Source organism: Lepidothrix coronata, unplaced genomic scaffold, assembly GCF_001604755.1.
Source record: "Lepidothrix coronata isolate B3197 unplaced genomic scaffold, Lepidothrix_coronata-1.0 Scaffold7, whole genome shotgun sequence".
NCBI lineage: Eukaryota > Metazoa > Chordata > Aves > Passeriformes > Pipridae > Lepidothrix > Lepidothrix coronata.
The window spans coordinates 1,949,079-1,970,269 of NW_016690187.1; the positions used below are offsets into that span (position 1 = coordinate 1,949,079).

The 21,191-nt window shown below is 42.2% G+C and overlaps 1 protein-coding gene across 2 annotated transcripts in view; it reads left to right on the plus strand.

The window, feature by feature from the left end:
* PLCL1 (phospholipase C like 1) overlaps nt 1-21,191 on the plus strand; it is a 192,960-nt gene that overhangs the window by 154,906 nt on the left and 16,863 nt on the right. For both annotated transcript variants that reach the window (XM_017838552.1, XM_017838561.1), the window contains exons 3-5: nt 203-406; nt 10,616-10,691; nt 14,456-14,565. In XM_017838552.1, the coding sequence (XP_017694041.1) occupies nt 203-406; nt 10,616-10,691; nt 14,456-14,565 (390 nt within the window). The remainder of the gene's footprint in view (nt 1-202; nt 407-10,615; nt 10,692-14,455; nt 14,566-21,191) is intronic.

Consider the following 21,191-nt stretch of genomic DNA (forward strand, 5'->3'; position numbering starts at 1 on the left):
ACTCATGGGGACAGAGAATGGGGCTAGCAGGGAATTCCTGTGTGGGATGGCATCCATGGGGGCCCCAGGGACAGCAGGCAGCGGGACAGCCCTGCCCCGCATCAGAGAGGAGAAGTAGCAAGGGCTGCCAAGGCACTGGTGGGCATGGGGGACCGAGTGGCAAGCAGAACATGTGCTGAAGTGTTTCTTTTCCTTCCCTCAGAATGCCATGGTGTCTGTGAAGGAGCTGTGCGGGCTGCCGCCCATCGCGAGCCTGAAGCAGTGCATCCTCACCCTGTCCTCCCGGCTCGTGAGCAGCGACAGCTCGCCCTCCGTCACCCTCTGCATGAAGGACACCTTTCCTTACCTGGAGCCTCTGGGGACCGTGCCCGATGTGCAGAAAAAGGTCCTGGCAGCGTATGACCTGGTAGGCACTCCCCCACTGCTCCCTCTGCGTTTCCCCACTGCTGTGGGTGCAGCAGACTACGCTCGCTGGCTTTCACATGCCCGGATGTTTCAGTTAAATGACCAGGCCCTTCACGTGACTCGGGCTGTGAAGAAGTTGTCCTTCAATCACTACAATGCCATGCTGGGCTTTTTGTTGCTGTTTCCTTTTTTAAACACGGTTGTGGCTAGCACAGGTTGGCACTTGAAGAGGACTTTGTTTACAAAACTAGGGCAATTCAGCTTGTACTGGTGATTGTTAGTCCTTGTCCTTGAGAAGCGGCAAGATTTGTGCACTGCCCTTGGCTTGCGTCCCGCAGGAGAGGACAAGGCCATTAGATAGGGAGCTGCAGCATGGAAGTTCCCAGGCAAAGCCGAGCTGTCCCCTTCCCGACACTTTTCAGCAGCACTGTTAAGTACTGCCTGTGTCCCTGTCAGACCAAGTGTTGCTCTTGGGGAGGGCATGGCAAAGTTGCAAGGGGAGTTTAAAAATGCCTGTTTTCTGGAATGGGGAAGGAGAGGTCAATATGGTACAGGAATACTTTATGCAGATGTAGAGACACAAACTGGCATCATTCCAGATGAGTGCTGCCGCTCGTTGTATGACATATGTCACTTCTGTGGGTGACTGAGCAGCAGCTGTGCGTGACTTCCAGCAGCAGAAGTTGCTGTCACATGGTGCCTCTCGGGCCACGACACTGCCCCCTCGCTCCCCATCCTTTGTAGATGCTCTGCACAACTGATAGCAAGCTGCAGAGTTTTTGCAAAGCCTGACTTAAATATTGCACTGTGGCAGCCGGACTAAATCACAACTCTTGTTCAGTGCACAGCAGTTATTTCTGCAGCCTGTGTTATTTCTGCAGCTTGTGTTCATAAGGAATAGAATGGTGAATAACATTGGGGATATCAAATTGCTTCCAGAGAACCTGAAGTGTTGTGAAGAGTGATCACAGCTTTGACCAGCTATTCAGTGTGCCAAGTCTTGCCTCCTTTTCATCTCATTTTTTTTGCCATTATAACACACTTTTCGAGGGAAAAATCAGCTTGTGGTGAGGAGGGAGACACTGATGTTGATTAAAACAGAAATATTAAAAATACCCTGAAATAACCCTTGGGTTCCTTCCAGAGTAGTTTGTATTACTTGGAAGTGATTACGTTATGGTAATAAAATACCAGCTGTAACAATACTAGAAGGAGGGTTTGCAAATCCAGTTGATTGCCTTATTTTAGACTGAATTTTTTTGGGGTAGATTTGTTACATGGTGTGATGTCTTTCTGAAAGAGCAAATACCACATAAATAAGAGATTTTTCTGTCTTTAGAGGCCTGCTTAATGAAGTCTTACCAAAATGAATGTGTCACTTCTTATCTTTGTAATTATATACTGAAGAGTACACATGGGACATTTCAAGGCCTCCTTGTACTTTAGAAACAGTTTTTCAATTTAAATAGGTGAAAGGCCTCTTTTGGATGTAGACAGGAACACTTGTATAACTGTTTTAAGTAATGTTTGTTCTCACATTTGTCTCTGATGGGGGAAAGTGTACCTTGAATGTCAAGAGGCTGTGCAAACACTAAAACCAGTGAAAGAGAAGGGAGTTCTGCCTTGCCTATGTAAGGATTGATTTGAGTTATAATTCTGGTAATGCCAACAAAATACTTTATTTTTACCTGCTTTGTCTGACTGCAACTGCTTCTTACTTTGCTAAAACTATTTGCTTCTGAAAAAGCAAAAACCACATTTAATAAATGTTTTTGCTGCATTTTGGATATTTGCCTTTTGAGACAATGCTAGAGGCAGAATATTGAAATCTGTTTAGCTTTTTCTGTGTTTAAAAAAATGAACTGTCTCTATCCATCTGGATATTTGAAATCGCAGTGTGGGTTTGCAATTTTAATGTTGGTGGGGGGCTCCTCCTTCCTATATATAGACTTGGCGTAATCCAGGGTGTATTTCTTTTTAATATTTATATTTTTTGTGCAAATGAGAGCACAAGGAGATGTTGGTGGAAAGCAATATAAAGTATTTTAGCTTATTTATTTATTTATATTCAAGATACACTATGGTTCAGCCTTTTATATTGTTGATAAATATGGCATCAAGGAACTGGATCCACAAGTGCTTGCTGCTTGCCTTTAATTCCTCAGAAATGTCTTTTTACTTCAAAGCACTTTTTGAATGAATAGGCCTAAGAGGATTTTTAAATAAAATAAAATCTGTTTATATTGGCCTGTCTCTTGTATGAACAGGCTATTCCTTTTACAGTAAAATGGGAAAAAGTTTGACCCTAAATCTCATAGTAGGAGTCTGTAATTACATGTCTGCCCCACTTGCTGGGCTCCACAGCACGGGGAGCTTGAGTGCTGGGCAAACCCGTCCTCACCACCTCTGAAAACAATACAAATGTCACATTCTTTAAAAGGTGTGCTTCGAAAATAATTTCTGGTAAAAAACAGTTCTATGTGTTAGAATCTTTTTTCCCCTTAGAGAAAATTGCCAGCTGAACTTACCTTTTTCTTTTTTTTTTCCATGGCAAGTACAGACTCTGCCTGTGTGTTTAATGGGGCATAAGCAGGGCTGACAGTCCAGGGAAATGGAGGTGCAAATGCTCGGAGACCTGCCACAATGATCTGGAAAACAATTAACTGTCTGTTCCTTCCTGCTCAGCCTTTGTCAGCAGGCAGGATAGACAAAGACTGGTTTGTGCAGTTTGTTTGTTTTTTCCTGGGCAATTAATTTTACCATTGTGCGCTGCATTAAATATTTTCTTTTGAGAGAGACCTTATTAGAATAAAATTTAATGTGCTTTGTTTAAGGAACTGGAATGATTTTTCAGGACTCTATTTATCTCTTTTTATGGATGCACTGCAGTGGATTAGTGGAACTCTACTGTTGCCATGTCTCATGTAGGAAGAGGCTTCATTGATGGTGCTGGGTTGTATGGGTGTTTCTGCAGAGGAGAGAAGGGAATAGGATTTGCCAAACCCAAGAAAATAAGGTGGAGTGTTGACAATACACAGAAAACATTTTTCAAAAGTGTGTCAATGACCAGAAATACAGTTTAGAATGTTTTTTTTTGACTTGCAGCTTTGGTTGATACCACACACAAAGTGTGATGACTGGATTCTGGTCATGTTCACTGGTTCCCACACATACATCGTAGGATAATGTATTGTGTCACTTACAGAGTTGTTCTTCAGAGCTTTCCTTTCCCATGAGGAAAGGCTCTCCCTCTCCCCCTTGTTGGTGGTCACTCAGGTGGGCAGCATGCACAGTGTGCTTCACAACCTGTCAAATTAATGCTGCTGTTCAGGGATCACACCTAAAAAAGGAGATACTCCATGTGAAGAGAGGGGATGGGGCCCAGCTGGACCTGGCAGATGGTTGAATTATTCATTGCAAACAGTTTTCCCGTGAAGTTAGAATTTTTTTTGGTTGAGAATTGTTTGGAAACAGATTGTGATTTCTGTGTCTGCACGATATATTCATGTGCAGGTGCAAACATGCATGAACTCAGGGATACTTGTGCTCTTTGCTTTCAGTTATTGGTTCAGTGTTATTTTTCCTCCAAGATCAAATGATTAAATCATTTGAAAATCAAAAGCAATAAACAAGTGATAATAAATTTTCTTGGTTTTACCCAGCCACCCTGCTCATGTGCATGCAGAAATTTTTCTAGAAAATTAAAAAAAGATGTTCAAGGATCTTTACAAGTTTTCAAATCATAAATAACAAGAAGTGTAAAAAGCATTGAACAATGAAGCTATTTGTTATATAATCTCACACTGACATGAATGTTTTTCTTTGTATTCAAGCCTCTTTACTGGAACTGATCTTGCTCTGTTGGAGCAGACAGTTATGGAAGACAGGGTGCTGTTGGGAGGTGGTAAGGTAGTTAAGAATGTTTCAGCCAACATGGGGATGGATTAGGGATTTTTGAGAGGAGAGGAAACGTCTGTGATGCTGCTGGGAAATAAGTCAATGTATTTAATGGCAGTGTTTTTGTTGACAGGGATATCGGTCCGTGCATGCTCGCAGAAATCTGCTGAGGCATGTGTGCAGAGGAGCTGCTCTTTGTCTGCTGTTCTTTTCATATTCCATTTTTTGGGGGTTTCTTTGTCTTGATGCAGATGTGAAAGCTCTTTATTCCCAAGGAGAAAGTTTTTTTTCTCAGTTTATGTAAATGCAAAATGACTAAATAGATTTTTGTGAGCATTTCCACTGAAATTCATACCTCAGCTGGGACAGAGTCATCCCCAAAGGAACATTTTTCACAATTCTCTAAGCAGCTGAAGACAGGGCTATTGCAGAGCAGAGCATCCACTGCCAGGGAAGTGTCATAAGGCACTGACGTCAAACACAGTCCAATACATGGACATTGTCTTGAATTTTTATTTATTTTAAAGAGTTTTCCGCCCAAAATTGGACATAAACTGGGAAAGGCTGTTTCTTTTCCCATTTCTTATTAAGGAAAGTCTTGTTTCTTTCTCCGCTTCTTATAATTCTCTTTTTTACTCTCTCTTATTTACCCATCACTCTCACAGTTTCTCTCTGATAGCCCAGGTCCCTTAGTCATTTCTAAAACAGAACTTGAAAACAGTCAGATCAGAACTTTTCTTGCAAACTAAAATTCCAGTTGGGTACTTTAGTTACTCTGTTTTAGCACAAGCATATTGAAAGCTGGCCTCTCCCCCTTGTTCCTCCATTGCTCCTATTCTGGGCTGGTCTTCATGCAACATCCTGCAACACTCTGGCTCTGTATTTCCCCAGAAATATTTGTAACTGAAAACATGAAATTGTAACTTAGGGTGAATTTTATTCAGTTCCTTCTGCAATTTGTGTCAGTAAGGTATTTCAGATGTTTCCAGCTCGTGTTACTGTCCTTGACAGCTGTTCCTCATACTGGGCTGTTGCAGGAAAAGGCTCAGATACAGAAATCTGGCTTGAAGTGTATCGGGACAGAGACAAGGTGGTGGACAGACCAGTGGACAGTGTTCCTTCCCACGTCCTGGCACCACATGCACATCCTTCTTTTTTTCAAAACTTGCTGGCACATGATTGATTGGATGTTTCTTGTCCCAAATGTATGCAACAAATATTCAATGCTAAAGGAAATCCAATGCAAATTTTCATGAGGTCAGTTTGCACTTCAGCTGTTCTTTGAATTGGTTTTATTTTCATAACCTCTTTTTTATTTTTGATTGATTGCTTTGGCCTGAGTTTTGTTTGTTTGTTTGTTTGTTTTTGTGGTTGGTTGGTTGGTTTGCACTTTTTTTTATCACAATAAAGGCACAATATAGTACCCCTTACCCAGGAAAAATTCTACATTGTCAGTGAAAGGCATAGAAGATTGTGGCAATGGCCATTAGCAGACACCTAAGAGAAGGCTACTTTTTAGTTTGATGTTCAGTCAGTTTCTGTTCTAAACTTTGGAATATTTATCAGAGGATTCCTTAAAGTGTCCCTTTTGTATCATTTATCTTCCTAGCAGGAGCAGTGCTTTAATTTGCCACCAGAAGATTTTCCTGTCTTTTTTCCCCTTTTTTTGGTAAGACTCTGCTGTGTTAATTTCCTCTTTCCCTTTCAGTTCGTAGAATAGTTTGTAATGAAAAGAAGAAATTGGTCTTTAGCACAGGAGTTCATTAAAATAAAAAGAAAGAACATTTTTGTTCAGTTTATACTGATCCTATGATTAAATTGCCTTTAATATGGGTAATAAATAACCCTGTTAATTTTGTGTGAGTAATATGATGACCTCAGCATTAAGATATATTAAATTTCACTTAAATTTTTTTTAGCTTTGTAATTAACACTTAACAGAAGTGACAAAATAAAGCATTGTTCTGTTCATGAAGCAATGGGATTTTAAATTTGATAGTCCATGCTATATTTAGACACTGAAGTGAGACAGGTCAATTATATTTTCAGCTTGTGGTCTGTTGCACTTTCTGGGTCTCATATACTGGATAAAGAGAGATCCCCTGGGTTTGTGGCAGCTCTTGCTTCCTATGCTTTTGTGAGAATCGAGCATGAACAGGGTGCTTCAGGTAGATGGTGATGAATCAAGTTTATGAGTCTTGCTTTCAGCATTGCATAATAATATTTAAATTCAATTAAATTAAATGAGATATTTTTCAGAAAAAAACTAACCTATGTAGATGAGGCCTTGTATTCTTCATTCCCATTAGTTTATTAAATGTGACATTTAGTTCTGGGACTTGTGCCATGTGCATCTTTTGTCAGTCTGAACAGCCCCTTGTTCACTCCTTGTTGTGAGAGTGTTTCTGGTGCTGCAGCCTCTCCAGGAGGGTTAGCACCTCCAGGACTCACAAAAATCTTTGTGTCTGTGCTCCCATGGAAACACGACACCAGTCCCTGAAGTGAGCAGCGGCCTCCCTTGTCCCCACAGAGCTCTAGGAGGAACCCCATGTCCTCCCTGCGGGTCTCAGCCCTTGGGATGCAGGGCTCAGCACTGAAATTAGCAGGACCCCAAATGATGTCAAGGTATGTAGTGGTTTCTCCCATTCAATCTTCTGCGTAGCTTTTTCAGTCCCTATCCTATAGGGACTGAATTTTTATACCTATATTATTAGATATAGTATTGAATATAATTACTGAATATTATACCTACATAATCAGATTTTGTGTGCTTTCACTCTTATTTTTGTCCAATTTTTCACCCCTATAGTTACATTAAGCACATCACTCTGTAAAGTTTATCACCTTCTATCTGACATGGCATATGCAAGTTGTCTTAAGCAATCCTGCCAGCTTTAGCAGCTGTTAAAAATTTCTTTCCTGAGTCCAAATGGACCCAGATATCAGCATCCATCCTCTAAAGGTTGCTTTTCAGTATATGGAGGTCAATCCCTTGAGGCTCAATGTTCAGGGGTTAACACACGCTGGTGGAACACGAGTTTTCTGAGGGAGCAGGACATCTCTCTCTCTGTGAGTCACTCAGAGAAGTGAGTTGCTGCTCAGGAGCTGACATTAAACAGCAGCCTGATGGGCTCCAGCCAGATGAAACAGCTGCCTGCAGTGCTCAGTGCAGGTCTGAGCAGAGTAAAGGTGCATGGAAATTCATGCAGCAAACGTCAGAAAGCTTACTCTCCACTTTTGAGGCAGGTTGGTGGGTTTTGAAACATTACTGGCAAAGCTGGGCTAGAAAATCTCAGGCTGTCATGTGATTTATGGAGTCACCTTCTCAGCAAAAAATCTCACCACCTTCTGTGTTGTGTTAGGGCTTCTGGTTTTTGTCACCTACTTTACAAGAAGCAGGTGACACCTCCAAGAAGGGTTTTGGATGTGATGGCAGCTGGAAAAGCAAGGGATGATTCAGACTGGGAAACCGTGGACTCATTTCACAACCAGTGACAAGAAATAACTGTATCTAAATGCCATGACCCTATGCTATAACTTTATTCCTGGGTGGGAGTTACTTGCCTGTTGTACTCTTGTCTGTATGAGTCAGTCTCTGGTCCTTCACAGTGACCACCCAGGCTTTGTCCTTGCACTGCTTATTGTTATGATTTTTCACAATAGCATTGGGAAGCAGGATCTTGTGCCCACTGAAACTGCACATGCAGCTCTTGCTGGGAGCAGAGTCTGGCCTGTCATGTAGAGATACCGGGTCCTGCATGCTGTGTTATCACAGGTGGCGAAGATATCATAGGCCAACCAAAATCATATATCATAATTGGCCCAGGGTGCCAATTTTTCTACCTAGTGCATTATTTCTTAGAGGAATGTGTGAGAGGAGGTGCCAGTTGGTCGCTGAGGCTGTCCCCTAGCACCAGTCACTGAGCTGAGGAATTCTGAAACCACTTTTAGGATTTGTCATGGGACAAAAGCTACAAAAGCTGCTTATTTTTGTGAAGATTACTGCTGAGCAGGAAGACAGGAACAGGTTAAATTCTGCTGTATGATATGGTTTTAATTGTTTGTTCTTGCTGAGCTGAGAGCAGTGAGACTTTGATGTCAGCATCAAAGGAGTGGAGGGCTGCTCTACCTACTCTACAGTAAGGGATAATTGACATCCTAGTGCCACTTTTCTGTTAAAAAATTAATATAATACCTTCATGCCTGAGAATCCTAAAACAGGCATGCCAGAAACTCCCAGGAGTGGGTCCAATAGTAGCATGACTCTCAAGCTTGCTTTTTTTGTGAGTGGTAGGATAATTCCTGTGGCCATATATATGTGTGTGTGCGTATATATAAAAAACTCTCACAAGTGACATTCTGCTTTAGGGATCTGAGCGCAGTCTGACACTTTGGATATCCTGTACCAACTTAGATGCAATTGATCTCACAGGGCACACCTTGCTGCTGGGTGCAGGCACAGACCCAGTGGGGACCCAAGCCCAGGAGGACAGATACATGGAATACAGCAGCCATGGAGATTGCTGGTAACACCTGGCTGGACCGCCCAGTGCCAGCACTGGCTCACAAGCCCGTGTCTGCATGTGCAGGAGATGCATGTTTGGCCTCTGGCTGCCTCTGTAGTGACTTGCAGGTTTTCTGGGACTCTCACTGCCTTTACTGCTCAGACCAACTTCAGCATTTGCAGTTGCCAGCTGAATGGCTCCTTCAGCACAAAACAACAATGTGCTGTGGTACAGAAAAGCCAGAGTGTGGGGAGAAATTGTCATTTTTTTCAAGATGACAAGTGAAAATATCAAAGAGGAAAAAAATCAACATGATGCATGAACAAGCAAGTAATAAGAATGAAAGGCAAAGGATACTATCAAAAGTAATTTCAATCTCAGGCATATCCACTGGGCATGTTCTGTTAAAAACCAATTTTGCACTCTGTAGGTGTATCATGCTTTTTTCACTCTCCTGTGAAGCTGATAATGGGTTTTGTTTTCCATGTGTTCTTTATATCAAAGCAAAGGCATAGGTACTTTTATTAAATGCAGCCTGTCTTAATGCATTTAATAAGAAATAAAGGTGGCACGAGGAGCAAAATTTGGAACTGAATTTCTCCAGAATTTGGGAGTTTGGGTGTGACAAGTGGAAGCATCTCTCCTCCCCTGTGTCTAATTAAAACAATGAGTGCTAATTTGCAAGTGTTAATTTAATACTGTTATGCTGTCTTCCACTAAAACCATCGACACGTACCGATTGTGTTTTCATGTTTGGTCTGTTTGAAAGTAGGAAGGCTTTTAGCAGTTGCAGCATTTTGGCAAAGCTTTCAGATGGCAGCTTCTGTAATTTCAGGCTGTAATATTAGGCACAGTATTCAGTTTGCTTCATTTCTAATTGGCACCACTCTCATGCTGTTTGGATTTGATTGAGGTTTGTGGTGTACATCCCAGGAGAGGGAGATTATTCTCAGCCACAGTTTGTTATACAGCATGTTCTTGCCTTCTGTAACAGATGTATGTACTACCAATTTTCTTGCTTGCCTGGGTTTCTGAGGGGTTTTGGAAGCTTGTTGCCATCAAAGGAGATTAGTATTTGCAAGCAGGGAGGCTCAGGAAACTTGTCACATAGTGGACCCTTCATTTGTTTGCTGATGACGGACTGCTCTGGAAAGATGTGTAAGTATGGACATCTCCTAAAACTTCTGAGTAGGCTTGTTGAAACTGCCTCTTTTGGTTTGTTTTGGGGATTTCTTTTTCCCTTTTCCATTAAACTTCAACAGAAATACTGAGGATAAGGTGAGATTTGGATCTGAATTTCTCCAAAGAGAAACTCAAGAAATACTGTAGGTGTCTGAACTGTTGTAGGGCATAAAGTTCAGCACAGGCTTAAATACCTTTTGAGATCAACTCTATTCATGACTTGGTAACATTTTTAATAACCACTTATGTCAAAGACTGTACTTATTTCTCCTTTTGTTTCACAAAAAGTACTAATTAGAAAGGGCTTGATTTCACATAGAATTAATTTTATCTGCTAACTTTGCTTTCTTCTGAAATCTCTTATGTTATTTGCAGTGGTGTTTCACTGACATAAAACAGCTGTTCTTTAACTTTTGGAGCAAAACATTTTCTGAGCAACTGACACTTATCTTGATACAGATCTCAGAGCTTTGATAGGAAGAAGGAAGGAAGGATCCAGTCTTCATAGTGTTACTTGCAGAGCAGATCTCCTCCCAAGTTTCAAGCTTTGTACTTTTCTGTGCTCTAGGTGTTGCAGGAGACCCTTGTAATACTGATTTTTTTCCTTTTTTTTTTTTTTTTGACAGATGATTCAAGAGAGCAGGGTTCTTATTGAGACGGCAGACATCACTCATGACAAGATTGTTCAGTGCCAGAAAGCAGGTAATCCATCTTTATTGTGCAGTTCTGGATGAAAGATGGGAAACAATATGCCATAATTTACTTACACTTTGTCGCTAATGTAGCATTTGTTCCCTGGTATATAAGTGAGCATTCCAGTCTTTCCCTGGCACATTCCACCCTCCTGAAGTTCATCTTCCAGTAGAAATGCAGGCGTGGGAAGAGGGAAAAATATTCAGCTTTCACCTTAAAAGCTATTTCTCCATCTGCTCTATAGCTCTGAAATGTCTGACAGCATTTAAATTAGTCCAATGAACTAGAAAGGCATTCAATTAAAAGAGGGGGTGAGAAGGCATCCTGCCTTTACTGAGTGCCAATCTCTACCCCAGCTGTTCCCTTGAACACAGAGGAGGCAAGAGGTTTTGATAACCCCAGGAACAAGCTGTGTTGCCTGCCTTTCCTTTCTTTTGCTGTTTAGGTTTGGTTTACACCTTGTAAACTTGAGCCAATATAATTCTGTTGTATCACAGCAAGGCTGTGTGGCTCTTCATTATGTTTGTCAGGTGTACGGGCACAAACCACTGTAAGGAGGTGTGAAGTAGATCTTACATTGCTGGTGTATTGTACTGATATCTTTGTCTGATCTACTATGCACCAGTAGAAGTGGAAGAGGTGGTTTCAGAAGTGGCCACCTGTGTGCTGTCTACTCTGCCACAGGTTCCCACTCCTGTTTCAGGATGGTAGAAATCACCAACGTGTCTGTGCTTCTCAGTTCAGGTTATTCATGCAAACCTCTCTTCATCACCATTCAGGATAGCAGGCTAGATTTTGAACTGGGAGATGTCTCCTGTAGTTTCCACTCATGCACAAGAATAAGCCCCATTGGAGAGATAAGAGTCCACATTTGGCAGTGGTAATCCTCCACAACTAAATGCATCAGCTTTCATGTGTCAGAAACCATGCTGAATAAATACACACAGTGTATTTCCATTAGGAGTTTTCATTGCAGAAATTAAATTTATTAAATTTGTACAGCTATACCTTTCCTAACCTATAACAAGCCTTGAAGGTCAGTAATGCAAACACTTGTGACTGCATTTAATTTGTATTCTTAGTCCTGGTCTTCTGGGACCACAACAATCATAAATACTATTGTTTTTGGCAAGTGATGCAGGCTACAGCCATTTGCTTCTACTAAATGTAAATAATGAATGAAACAGCTGTTTTGCAGTAAATATTTTAATTCATCTTTTTAATTAGAAGGAATTCAGAAACTGTTTCAACAATAGCTTTTAACTGATTTTTATGTGGTCCAAGAGCAGGGTGGAACCCAGTCTTTGCTCTTTAGTTATGCTGGCACCATGGTAGCAAAGGGAGGAGAGGCAAGTGGTGGTTTCTCACTGGATTTCATGGGCCTCGTCATTGTCTTGGGTTCTGCATAAGCAGCATAAGATTCCTCAGCCCAAGGCCTTCATTGTGTGCAGAGGGTTAAGGAATGGGACAGTAATGAGAAGATGCAGGACCAGGAGGGTCTCCCCAGGTGGTGTAATTTCAGAGCAATACTTTACACCATGCAGGCCTTCAGCAGCATCAGACACCTTTCTGCCCAGCTTGCTCTGTGCACAAAAGAGAAGAACCCACAACACTTGCTTGGGCGCTTTTGGTGTCTTTGTGAGCAAGGGGCTGGAGATGTGTACAGAGAGCATGATGCAGTACTGTGCCACCACACTGATGTCCAGAGTTCCATGCAGTTCCCTTCTCCTTCCTTCCCTCTGGAAAAAGATGAATTTTTTCAAGTTTTTCTCTTTGCTGCTGTATCCACTTGTATTTTCATTTGTTTTGCTTTTTTAGACTTAAAATATTGTTTCTAATTGAGAAGACAGCTGGAGAGATACCCAGTGCTTCTCTGAAGCCTGAGGATTTAGACAGAGGAAAGGATTAGGAGAGAGAATATCCTTCCCTGCGCTCAATTGCCAATTAGTTTGTTGCAAGTGTTACCCAGGCAAACTGTTATATAACATTTTCAATGTGGCAAGATGAAGCACTCAAAATTGACAAGTGTCAGAGGTACAATTGCCTGTGACATAGTCCTTCACCTCACCCCCGTTCTGCTCCCTTTGAACATGTGTTCCCACCAGACCTCTGCTTCACATCATAGCCTGTTTTGGTCTGGGTTCTCTGTGCTTCAGCGCCCTGCCCACTCTCCCAGATGGTTTTTCAGGTGGCTGATTTTGTTGGTTTTTTTAAATGTGCAGGCTCAGCCCAATGCACAGGGGTCAGCAGCAGCTTGGAGGATCGACCTGATAAGTGCTTTCCCTGGTGCTGCTACCCACAGCCTAACAAATGTTTGTGGCTCCCTCTCTCTGAGGCAGCACTGTCTCCAAGTTAGAGATGGAGAATTGAGGTCCAGAGGGAGAAATACCTAAAAGGATGCTGCATAAAGGCAGGGCTGCCGGCGTGGAGCTAAGATCCCTTAGCCTTCATGTTTTTTCTTCCAGGACAAAGTGAGTCATTTGAAGGTTTTCTTTCACTAATTGAAGTGAAATGATTTGTAATTCAGTTGGCACGGGGCACACCTACAAGGAAATCTTGCTTAGGGTGCAGTTATTTAGACTGTTTTCCAAAGGAACTCTCTTATCCTTTACAGGCAAAACCTGTGAGTGGGTGAAGTTTTGGAATATAAACAGTAGAGGAATCTTACATTGTGTGGGGCTGAACTGCCTCAGTGTTACTGAGCTCCTGGAGTCGCCGTAAGGCAAGAAAAAACTTCTTGATAGTCTTCTAGGAGCACTTTGGGCAAGCTCTGCTGAGTGCAAGCCTGCCTTGGACTGTCCTTCAGCAACCTGCTAAGCAGCCCTTTGCATTTACACCGGGCAGATGTTCTCTCAACAGGCATTTCTTTGATGTAATTTCAGCGAAGCTTGAATTTGTGGGTGACATTTACCTTAAAATGGTAGGGGAGGGAGAGCTATGAAACAACTGGAGATGGAGCTCGGTTTGTTCAGCCAGGTTGGGCTTCTGATGCTTTGGGGTGATTTGGTGCCAATTTGGCCTTTGTAAGGTACAAATTAGGGGAACACAAACAGCTCGCTCTCCATTTTGTCTCTCAGTCCACACCAGACTCTGAGAAATATTTGCATACACTGTGCAAATCTTGTGAAATTGGCGGGCCAGTTTGATAGTTTAAGGTTTTTAATCCCCTCCCAGATTTCCTGAATTCCTGTATCCAGCAACAGATTTGCAGGCATTTGCCACAGAAAGTAGCAATGAAATGTAGCAGGGGTGTGGTTGGAAGTCTCAGTTTTCTGCACTGCAGGAATAGCAATCCTGTGATTAGATTTATGTGTTTCTGACATAATTTATCATTGTGAAGTGTAAAGGCTTTTCTGTATGACTGCGATTAAGATTAATGAGGAGATGTGCATTGGCTGTGCTGAACAGGTATCTTCCATGTCTGTCACAGAGCCTTCCAAGGGGCAAAATCATCTGTGCAAGGAGAGTTGCCAGCCATTGCCTTTTGCTGCAATATTGCAGCACTGCAGGCAGTGTGAGAGGGAACCAGGCTTGTGCCTGTGTGGGACCCCAGCGCTGGCAAGGAGAGTCACATGCAAAGTGGAAGCACAACCCCAAGATTGCACATGACACTTTATTCTGGAAGATGTTCTCTCAGGATGGAGTCATAAAAGGAAAGGGAAGCACAGAAGGAGGTTGTAGGAAGTACCAGCTGCAAGACTGAAAATGCTCACTCAGTGTTTTATGGGGAAGATCAATCATGCATTGGTTAATGGTGCAATCTGTATTTTTAGGAATGGAATTCCATGAAGAGCTTCATACCCTTGGGACAAAGGAAGGTTTGAAAGGAAGAAAATTAAGCAAAGCCATTGAGAGTTTTGCATGGAATATCACAGTGCTGAAGGTAAGCACAGAAAGCACTGCCTCATGTCTCCTATTAACCTTATAAGCAAACCTTTGCTCTTTTAGCTCATCTGTTTGTACTGTTTTACTAATACTGAAACAACATGTTCTTTTTTTAATGGGATGTATGAATTACCCTCACTTGTTGATATTTATCAAATATACCTAATTACACCTCTGATTTGGAAGCTGTGGAAGGGAATTTATCTAAACCTCAACAGAAAAGACGGCTTGTGGTTTGTATGCTCAGGGACCTGGCTTTCTTATCTGTTCTGCCCCACTCATCCTGAAAATGATCTGTCTGAGGTCATTGTGTCTCATATGCTTGTTTTGTAAAATGAGAACTAGAGCATCTCTTTGGGGAGGGACAGGGCAGGAGGGGCTGTCATGAAAATGCATGAGGAACACTGTAGATCCCGCAGGGTTATGTTTCAAAAGTGAAGCGCTGCCCAAACAGCTGAAAAGGGGATTTTCATCCCTCCATCCTGGCTGCACAGTGACACACCGTGTGGTGTAATTGATACTCACCAGGCTTTAGCTACTGGTTCAGCACCAATCAACCCAAATTGTCACAGTACTGTATGACTGAGCCTGGGTGAAGACACTCAAGAACAGCCAAAGATGGAAAAAGGAGGGGATCTGGTGCAGCCCCAGCAGAAAGCAAGGAAGAAGGCCTGAGCCAAGCATTCAGGTTGTTAGCATTCAACTCACACCTTCTTTCACAGCCTCATTTCCCACTTTGCTCTGATAGATCACGCTTTAATTTCTCCTTGCTCTGTCTGTGCTGCTCCCTTCCTCCAGCTCCCCTTAAGCAGGTTGCCTTGTCTGACAGCATCTCCCTGCTACCTCCCAGTCCTTTCCCTTGGCTGGCATCCCAGAGCAAGCATTTGAGAAGGCATTTTTACTAAATTCCTCATCAAATATACCCCTAAATGTAGAGTGCAATGGCGGTAGCAAGGGTAGTAGGAGATGCATACATCAGCACTGTGGTGCTGGAAAGAGCACTAACATATCTTGAGCAGGAGAGGGAAAAAGAACTTGAGAATAGAGGGGCTAAAGGGCAAAAGTGGGTGGGAGAGGCATTGGTAGTAGAGAAGAAGGGTTAGAGAAGACCTGGGTCACCTGTGGTTTCTTGCATACCTTGATGCACCATGAGAGCAAGGAAAGTGAGGAGTGGAATGAGTTTCGGCTCAGTTAATAGGACCTCTGGTGAAAAGGCAACCAGTTCCAACATTATGGAACAGGCTGACCTATTCCACACAGCACGCCAAGACAAGTAGCTGAAAAGGACTAAAAAGAAAAGTGCACTAGGCAGTTCTGAACATTATTCTGAATACCTTTAGCTGTGTTAGGTAAAATAAATGCCTCATGCTCAGAGTCACTCTAGACACAGTTAGAGTTACTCTGAACTTTTTCAATTTCTAGATGTTTGTTAAATGAGAAGCTTGCACCTCTGAGGATGACCTATGATTAATGAAGGTACAAGTAGGATATCAGAGAAACATCTTCCATGAAAAAGAATTGCTGCCTAGCACATGTTGCAAACATGTTGAAAAGCTTTAAAAACATCCAGTCAAGGTCAAGGAATAATTGACTTATTTCATTTCTAAGCCACAACTTCTTTTCTACCTTTCTCACCCAATAAAATATTAACAGTTTGTGACAACGGAATGCACATGAAATGTCTTTTCATTCTGACTGAAGTCCAGCTCAGCAATGACATTAGAAAACTGGGAATGAAGTTGTACCTGAGGTTTCTATATGAGACCATCAGTCATTGTTCTAATTTGTCCATCTTTTTTCTTTTTTTCTCCCCCTCTCCCGCCCCCTTTATAAAGTACTGTCTTTCAGTGACCCTGGCCCTAACAAACCTATTTGCTGGTTACAGCTGCATCTCATGTTTGGCACTGACTCCCCTCAGTGCTGGTGAGTGCTCCTCAGGAGGATTTGGTGAGAAGACACCAACAACCCTGCCCCACTCAAGCCTTTGGTGTCCCCATATGTCCAGTGGCAGGGTGGACACTGCAAATGTATTTCACTAGATATTGGTATGGTGTTGTAAAAAAAGGAAAAAAAATAGCCCCTAACATCTCACAAATGCATCACCTGCTTCACAGTGAATGGCTGATGAGGAAAAGCCTCTTTATGTGCTCAAGGTTGTTGGAGGCAATTACATCATGTGGCAGAAGTCAGTTTGTGTGAGCTGCCTGTGAGCAAAATAGCAGGTATTATGTTGTGCTTGTGCCTGTGAGATGATTAATAGTCTTTTCCTAGGCTAGTGAAGCCAAGGCATATTTAATTAATGTGTTTCTTTATAAAGACTCATTGCAGTAGGTAAGCTTTGAATACAAAGAGGAGATGCAATAAGAAATTGCTACTAGCAAAATAATTAAATAGTTACAGAGTGCAAGATTAAAGTCTATTTTATAAAAATCATACGTTCTTCATGTTTAAAAATGCCCTGGGGTACTTTTAAGAGGTGAATGAAAATAGTATGCCCTTTTTCTTCCTTAGTTTATATAAATGTAATTTCATATTAGTAATAACTGCAATAAAGACAAACCGTTTGCCAGAAGGTAAAAACGTCAGTAAGAAGATGGATGTTATAACTTGGTGACAGTCTTAACACGTCAGCTTTGACATGGATGCATATTTTTAAAATGTCACATCTTCCTATTTGGTCATGTGCTCTGTAAAATACTGTCAAGCTCACAGTCGGTAATATTGAGAGGCATAACTTAGGGTACACTAGACAGAAGACTCATGTTCTCACAGTGATATTGCAGGAATGGTTATGTTCCCAAATTTAGTCTCACTTTCATGTTTGTTTACATGCAGCACCAGCTCTGTGGCTGTGTTTTCCTCTCTGTATTTAACTGAGTTCCAGTAAAACGCAAGGGTAGCAAAAGGAATTTTGTGTTTACCCCCCCATGGAGTCCATGGTGTTATGAACTGTTCATTTCACCCTAACAGGCCTGCAAAGCTGCTCGGCTCAGCTGAGGTAACTGTTCTGATCTGACCCTCTCTTGTCACAGAAGTTCACAATTCATTTTCATGAGATATTTCTTGTTTTTAAAACAAGCCACTATCCATTTCACTGAGCAGAGGCTTTCACGTGGGTGCGTGGGCTCATGCTTGTTTCTCCCCAAATGTTGGTGCTCCTCTCTCCTTCCTCTGATGAGGTCACCTCCTCTCTGACTGTGTGGTTGTTTTTGCAGCAGACATGGGCTCCTCCTGCCTGCCCTGTGAGGCAGAAGCTGAGAAGCCTCATTAGGGCAGTTCTGACCTTGAGCTGTAACGCTGCACTCAGTGCTGCTGCAGAGCACTTTCAGGCTTTCAGGTCAGGTACACTCACGTACCTGTGGGTGATGGGCATGCAGAGCCAGCCTGGGTCTGCTCCTGGCCCTCTTGGCACAGGACAGTACCAGCTGCCACCTCTCCTGGGGCTCTTCTGCCCACTCCATCTGCCTCTCCTGTGGGATCTTGTACCAAGCATTTTCTAGTAACTGAGGCACTCTCAGCATCTGTCACATGTGCAAACCACTGATTCAATGACTGCTTTATGAGTTTTTGAGAATGTTGGGGGAAAAAAAACTTGTAGCCTGCAAAACTACTCTCCTTGCTGAAGCAAAACTGTCACAGACTACCAGGAGGTGTTTATGTGAGCAAAGAAGTTGGGATCTGCCTGAGTCCCAAGAGCCTGCCAAGTAAGTCAAACAAAGTCTGAGTATGTTGACTGTGGCTCAGATTTATTACTCTCACATGGACATGCTTTGATTGTCTGCAGACATATTTTCATGGGCTATTTGTACTTTAGTGGGTCAGCACATACAAACTCTAGAAGCAATACCATTGGGGTACTTGCCTGCATTGCTGATGGTAAATACCTGGATAGTTAATATACCAACATACTGAGTTATGTATAGACAAAACGTGGGAAGAAAAAGATAAAGTGGCATTTACTGTTTTGGTCTTTTACTGAAAGGGAAGACACCCAATTGTTTGATTCTAGTTGTTGCTCTGAAATGCACATTTTTTCTTCAGTCTTTCTTTGCTGCCCATGATAAGATTTCTCCTCTGCTGCTGTGTGTTCTGTCTTACTAGGACTCCAACTGTTAGTACGTGCTACAAGACATCAAGTGGTTACATTTTCAGGGATGGTTTCAGCACTCATCCATGAGTGTATCTGTTAATTATCCTGCATTTAAATTAATGCTGATTAGATATATCAAGAGAGAGGTTGCTGAATGCAGAAGGCATAGAATTATTTAATTGCTAATGCGGTTCACTCTTTGGAGGAGGAATCTACAATTTTATGGTGTCGTTGTGATCAATGTTAGCTCTGGTGTAAGTGACTTTATGCAGCAAAACGGTGCACAAATAGCACTTTTGCAGGATGATGTCCACAAATGACCTCTTTCTTTGCCTCAGTCATTTGTGACAATCAGCCTTCAGTTGCTTGGGAAACCTGCAGCATCCAGACCTCTCACTTGGGTTGCAGAGCCCCAAATGCACACTTTAAGGCTACTTGGAGAGGTAGAAGCCAGGTTTCTGAAAGATGTACATACAAGACTATCTGACTTCACCTAAACTGAGATGAATTTAGCATCACTATAGGTTACTGGAGCTGTAACTGTAGCTTTTGTTAGGAACAAAAGCTACATATCGGACAGTCATTGTTATTCTAAAGCACCTTAAAAACAGATTTTCTGATAATCTTTGGAAGAACTAGTTCCATTCACAGCATTAATTTAAGATTTATTACAGTGCACTGTGGAAGTGTTTTTGAATGAGTACTCTACAGTACTCTAAAAGCATCTTGTAAGAGAGATTTATTTCGGTCTTTTCACATCAGTCCTTTTTCCTACAGTAGGCAAGAGCCATGCCTTTGTTCCTTGGCGTGCTACAGAGTGGACAACAGAGCATCCTGGCAGAATCTTAGGAATATTATATGTGATTAAGCACAATGGTAACAATATATTCTATTATGTTATATGATTGGTGCCAAAGGATTTGCTTGACAATTTACCCTATGTAGATTTTTAAATAAGGACACGATGAATTCATGAGTCCCTGCAGACCTGCTGCATTCTATGTGCCATTTATTTCTTTCACTGTAAGTGTCAGTTAGGCTTTCCCCTGACCCCCCCAAAAATTCCCTGTGTCTTATCTCCCTCCTTTTCCCAGTATTACCTCTGTGGACACAAGCACATTGGAGCTCAATTTGTGAAACTGCAAAAACAGATGGAACATAAGCCATAGTGTTTTAGCAATTCTTTTTATTTGCTCTCATCTTCTGACAGTGAAGAGCAAGAGCTGTAGGCAGGAGTGGTTTGTGTGGCATGGAGTCTTCGTGCCTGCCTTTAGATGCAGGGCTAATCGTGTTATTCCATGTGTACTCATGTCTACTCATATCCAGATCTAGGTAAATATATTTTGAATATGGTTACCCCAAAGGCTCTTTTTCTGGAGAGACTGAATGTCTTTCCTGCTGTCTAATCCCCACACTGTTTGCATTTCCTTTGTTGATGCAATTCACAGTGGTGTTTCAGACTCTTAAACCTCTCTAGGCTATGTGCCCTGCCTACTTTTGAGGGATCTGAGACCTGCTCAGCTGCAGCTGAGATTGGCCAAGCCGATCAGTCTGTGATTGACAGATTTTACAAACATATAATGAAATACAGATATGCTGTAATTATTCACGTAGTTACTGGATCAGCTTGATCTCTTACACATGAGCTGAAAGACAAATAAAAGAAAAATAAAACAAAACAGCTGGCTCTCTGAGAGTGCTGGAGAGAAGGTGAAGAGGTCCATCAAGGTCAACATCCATTTAGTCTTATAAATACCAATATGCTTAGTTTGAGCAGTTTATTTAAAAGTAGGGGGAAAGATGAAGGAAAGGAAAGATTTAGGTTATTCCTTATTCAGTCTGTGAAGAGCATGGAGAAGTTGCAGGGGAGTGCAGGTTGTTCGCAGGCCCTTTCTGTGCTTTGGATGCAGTGGTGAGTGCAGGGAGGCTCCCAGCCTCGGAACTGCTTTCAGGGCAAAGCCTGTGCTCCTGGCCCTCAGGTCAGTCTCCAGGGCTCCTCTGTATGTGGAGGTGTTGCAAAATCTTTCTGGGGCAGAGGATTTAGAGTCCTTTAAATGATATTGAGTTGCAGCATAAGGAGGTGTAAGTTTGTGATCCACATGCAAAGCTGTTTTGATCGAAGTGTTTTGTAAACTATGGGAACCAAGCCCTGTGATCATTAGGTAGGATAGGCAAACCTTTCTTGTTCCTAGCAGAGTGCTGTTCTCTGCTGATCTGGTTGATAAATGCCTCCTTCATAAGTGGTGTTTTTTTATCTGTCTTGCCTTAGCCCAAAGGCAGGAACCAGAGCTCTTTAAAAGACTCTGGACTTTGCCAGTTGTATCTAGTGATGGAAACTTATCAAGTTACTTCAACAGTGTGTATTAGGGTAGAAGGAGTGTAATACCAGTCCTTCAGGAGTACTAGTTAATTAACTGGAATATGCTGTTCTTCTTGGCCCTCAGCCATGCTGCCGGAGCATTGCTCTGGGGAGGATGTAGTGAGCAGTCTCCAGTGAGTATAGCATGACCTCTCTGGGTACCTGGCTGTTCCCT